The sequence below is a fragment of the Scylla paramamosain genome, chromosome 47 (genome assembly GCF_035594125.1).
Source record: "Scylla paramamosain isolate STU-SP2022 chromosome 47, ASM3559412v1, whole genome shotgun sequence".
Classification (NCBI taxonomy): domain Eukaryota; kingdom Metazoa; phylum Arthropoda; class Malacostraca; order Decapoda; family Portunidae; genus Scylla; species Scylla paramamosain.
This window is the reverse complement of record NC_087197.1, coordinates 3,532,501-3,537,500: the sequence shown is the minus strand read 5'-3', so window position 1 is coordinate 3,537,500 and position 5,000 is coordinate 3,532,501. Positions and strand designations below refer to the sequence as shown.

At 56.1% G+C, this 5,000-nt stretch overlaps 1 protein-coding gene across 7 annotated transcripts in view; it reads left to right on the top strand.

Annotated features, from left to right (window-relative positions):
* The first annotated feature begins 461 nt into the window (after positions 1 to 461).
* Positions 462 to 5,000, top strand: part of LOC135095059 (filamin-A-like) — a 125,722-nt gene continuing 121,183 nt past the window's right edge. For 6 of the 7 annotated variants that reach the window (XM_063995714.1, XM_063995712.1, XM_063995713.1 and 3 more), the window contains exon 1: positions 462 to 1,619. In XM_063995714.1, coding sequence (XP_063851784.1) covers positions 1,274 to 1,619 — 346 coding nt within the window. In that variant the 5' untranslated portion in view covers positions 462 to 1,273. The remainder of the gene's footprint in view (positions 1,620 to 5,000) is intronic. The other variant, XM_063995715.1, reaches the window with a different exon arrangement.

Sequence of the window (5,000 nt, the reverse complement as noted above, 5' to 3'; positions counted from 1 at the left end):
ACACCCCTTCCCTCGCCCCCCAGCAACGTTAGGTTTGGTTATTGGGGTGAAGGGGCGTCTTCGATGTGTACTGGGGTGCGGGGCGGGGCGGGGCGGGGCGGGGGCTGGAGGGGGGATTACAAATAAGAACATACAAACAGACACACAAGTGAAGGTTTATCCGCGGCCCTGTTTTGATGATGATGCAGTGGGTGGGTGGGTGGGTCGTGGGTGGTGGAGGGGGTGAGGGCGTGTGGGCGTGTGGAGGTGCCGTGTTTGTGGGTGGTGGGGTGTGAGGGGTGAGAGTGCCCACCTGGTCCCCCCTCCCCCTTCCCCTCGCCTCCTTCATCTTGAGCCTCCAGCCTGGCGCCTCCCCCCTTCTCCTTTCCCTCCCCTCTCTCTTCTCGCTCTTCTCTCCTTCCCGCCCCCCCACCCCCGCTGACCACTGACACACGACCCCTGGGCAGAACAGCCGCCCCGCCGCCCGCCGCCAGTCGCGCACCAGCAGCGACCACAGACGGCAGTGTTCCTCGCCCGCTCCCAGCCCGCGCCGCCCGCCGCCACCCTCACGCCCGCACCGCGCCGCACCTCGCCTGTCCCGCCCCGCCGCGCCCCACCACGCCAGACTCCGTCAGGCATCCCGCTAACGCCTTGCCGCGGCCCCTTCAGGCAGGACCCAGCAGCAGGCAGACACGCACGCACACACACGTACCCGGGCACTATTCTTGCGGCCACGGCGGCAGCAAGCGTGGGTCGGCCTGCACACGGGCTATTTTAGAGTGTGTCTGGCGCCGCGCCACCACGCCGCCCCACCGCCCAGCCACCCGCTCCTGCCTCAGTCTGGTGGAGGCCTCAGGTGTAGTGCACGCAGCGCCGCGGTGCGCCCGTCATGCTGTGACGCCCTCCCGCACCTCCACCACCACCAGCGAGGAGGCGCCGCACGACCACCGCCCGCCGCACAGGAAGGTGACCGTGGTGTCCGGTGGGCGAGGCCACTCCGGGATTACCAGTGATGCGCCCCCGCCCCGCCACGCCCTGCCGCTAGCCACACCGCCCCGCGCCGCACCGCCCCGCACCGCGCCGTCCCGCGCCGCCGCTCCCACCGCTGCAGCAGCATAACATAACGCCGCACACACACACGCACGCTCACACTCACACACGTCCATCAGCCGTTTGAATTTGGCGGGAAGCGAGTGTGTGGTGTGGGTGGCGATAGCAGCGAAGCCCCGCCCCGGCCGGCGAGGCCCCTCCCCCGGTGACCGCAGCAGCAGCAGGAGGCTCAGGTGTGTTCAGGATGTACGGGCCAGGTGCGCCAGAGTACTGCCAGGCGGGCGAGGAGGAGGACGAGATGGCGGCCACCGAGCGCGAGTTAGCGGAGGACGCGCAGTGGAAGAGAATCCAGCAGAACACGTTCACGCGGTGGGCCAACGAGCATCTGAAGCAGGTGTCCAAGCACATCGGCAACCTCGAGACTGACTTGAGCGACGGCCTGCGCCTCATCGCCCTCATCGAGGTGCTGTCCGGCAAGCACCTGCCCAAGCACAACAAGCGGCCCACCTTCAAGAGCCAGAAGCTGGAGAACGTGTCCGTGGCGCTGCAGTTCCTGGAGCGAGACGAGAACATCAGGATCATCAATATAGGTGAGTACCCCACCCCTGCCCTGCCCTGCCCTGCCCTGCCCTGCCCTGCCCTGCCATCACCCTGCTGCCATACCATCACCCTATCATCCTACCGCCCTGCCATCACCCTGCCACCCTGCCGCCATCCTACCCCCACCTGCCCGGCATCCTACCCCCCGTGCCCGCCATCCTACTGACCCGAGACCCGGTCCCCCGCCCTGCCACGCCGTGTCTATCCTCCCGTGCCCTGCCCTGCCCCTCACCACGCCCCCTCCTCCTCCTCCTCCTCCCATGCCTTCACTCCTACCAGCACCTCTCCTACTCTCTCTCTCTCTCTCTCTCTCTCTCTCTCTCTCTCTCTCTCTCTCTCTCTCTCTCTCTCTCTCTCTCTCTCTCTCTCTCTCTCCCCCCTTTATCTTCTCTACCACACCCCCTTTCACTCCTCCACCCTCTCCCTCACCTCCCCCTCACTCTCACCACACCCCATCACTCTCACATACCCCAACAACCCCCCCCCCATAACTGTCACCCCTTCAGCCACGCCCCTTTTCCCCCTAATCATCACCCCACCACCAGCATCACACCCCCTCCCTTAGGTAACTGTCACATACTTCACCCCCACCTCCCCTTACTCCTCACCCCCTCACCCCACCTCCCCGTCACCTCCGGTTCTTATCACCCCCCACCTCCACAACAAGCAACAGAAGACAGCAAGATTGGATTGTTTCTCTCTCTCTCTCTCTCTCTCTCTCTCTCTCTCTCTCTCTCTCTCTCTCTCTCTCTCTCTCTCTCTCTCTCTCTCTCTCTCTCTCTCTCTGACACAGGAAGGGCATATCTCCCCTTATTCTTTCACCCCAAATCCTTCCCTCACCCCTCCCTCACCCCTTCCTCACCCTTCCCTCACCCCTTTCTCAACTCGCTTTAGGTAAAATGCAGGATGTCACTAGTGGGGTGATTCGTGGGGTGAAGGGGAGTGGAGGGGTGACGGGTGGGGTGTAATGTCTAACCGGTGGGGTGGTCTGGATACCAGGTGGGGGCGCAGACTGGTTTTGGAGGGGGTAGGGGGTGGGGTTGGGGTGAGTACTGTTCTCCTCCTCCTCCTCCTCCTCCTCCTCCTCCTCCTCCTCCTCCTCCTCCTCCTCCTCCTCCTCCTCGTCCTTCTTCATGATACCTGTTGCCACCTTGCTTCTCTCTCTCTCTCTCTCTCTCTCTCTCTCTCTCTCTCTCTCTCTCTCTCTCTCTCTCTCTCTCTCTCTCTCTCTCTCTCGTGACCTAACCTAACCTGATATCGTGACCTTGACTCCCGTGACCTTGCGTGACTGACTGGACTCGTGACCTGGTTGTTGTGACGCGTCTAGCACTTGTAGGGTTGCAGGGGGTAGGGGGGTTGGAGAGAGGGGGCTGGGTGAGGTTATGCCTGTGGTTCTAGTTTGCTTGTTGTTGTTGTTGTTGTTGTTGTTGTTGTTGTTGTTGTTTTTCAGTGTTATTCTTATAGTTATTATTATTATTATTATTATTATTATTATTATTATTGCTGCTGCTGCTGCTGCTACTACTACTACTACTACTACTACTACTACTACTACTACTACTACTACTACTACTACTACTATCATTAATAACATTCCTATTTGAAAGTCACCTCTGTGTGTGTGTGTGTGTGTGTGTGTGTGTGTGTGTGTGTGTGTGTGTGTGTGTGTGTGTGTGTGTGTGTGTGTGCGCATTCGTCACGTTCCCTGCTGATGTGTCAGGTGAGGGGGTGCGGGTGTGTGGGGGTGACAGGGGGTGAGGTATTGGGGTGAAGTGGACATCAGACGTACTGGGGTGTCAAACGTGGACTTGACCTGCTGTTGGGGAGATTATTGGGGGGAGAGAGAGAGAGAGAGAGAATGGTAAAATAAGATGTAGTAGTAGTGGTAGTAGTAGTAGTAGTAGTAGTAGTAGTAGTAGTAGTAGTAGTAAACAAACTAAAACCACAAGAAAAGAAGCACTAAGAAAACTAATAAAAGAAGAAATGAAAGGAAGATTAAGAAGAAGGAAGAGGAGGAAGAGGAGTGTTACTGAAAGGGAGGGGGATTAACGGGTTCAATTGGGGAGAGGGGAGGGGGGAGAAATATGAGTCAAGATGAGAGGAGTGGGGGTGTTGGGGAGGGAGAGGGGGAGGGGGGCAGCACAAGTGTATGCACATCTGTAATTAAGTGTTATGAGTACAGGTGTGTTGGTAAGTGTGGTTGCTCTTCTCTCTCTCTCTCTCTCTCTCTCTCTCTCTCTCTCTCTCTCTCTCTCTCTCTCTCTCTCTCTCTGAAGGTGACTCAATTTTTTTTTTGCATATTTATCTCAATTATTCTTTTTTTCTCTTTTTTTCTTTAATTATCCTTCATTCCATTTCTTCTCTCAGTTCTTCATTCCTTTTTTACTCCTTAGTTTTTCTTACCTCTCTTCCTTCTCTTCACCTTCATCCCTTCAACCCTTTCTTTCACCCTCTCTCACCCACTCCTTACCTCTTTCACATCCCATCACACCCCTCATCCCTCACCCCTTCACCCTCTCTCTCACCCCTCTCTTACCCATCACCCAGTCACAACCTCAAGAGAGAGAGAGAGAGAGAGAGAATTATTTGTCTAGATTTTAAGTTCATTCTGCTCTCTCTCTCTCTCTCTCTCTCTCTCTCTCTCTCTCTCTCTCTCTCTCTCTCTCTCTCTCTCTCTCTCTCTCTCTCTCTCTCTCTCTCTCTCTCTCTCTCTCTCTCTCTCTCTCTCTCTCTCTCTCTCACCACAACTCCACAAGAGAGAACAGATCAGCTGACACTTGCCCTTCCTTTGTGTTCCCTTGTGTCCCCGTCTATCTCAATTCTCAAGATAAAGGCTGATATAAAAATTAGCATATTTATTTTCTAATCTTCTGAGAACTCTAACGCACAGTAGTCTTAAATGATACGGGGAGGTAAGATACGAGGGCGAGACAAGGCGATAAGGGCGCGGGGAGGGAGGGGAGGCAAGGGAAGGGGTGGTGGGGGGCGGTGTATTAAGACGAAGCCAAGGACGGTTCACATATCCGAACGAGTTATGGCGGACGGGTAGCCGAGTTCCCGCTAGACACGACTAGAATAATGTAAACAAACCCTTATTTCTCGATTATTTCCCGCCTTCCCCTTATCCCTCGGGTACTAAAATGGTGGATAAATGCATAATAATTTTTAATACACCCCTTAGAAGACCCCGCGTGGCTTGTACGTCATAGAAAACGATAAAATATGAGATGATGTAATTTTGTATCCTCTCGTGTCTCGCTCTCTCTCTTGGTCTGATGCGAGAGAGGAAGGGAGAGTGAGAGAGAGAGAGAGAGAGAGGTGCTGGGAGTAAGGGGGGGGACACAGCAGGGTAGAATAAGTACAACCCTCGA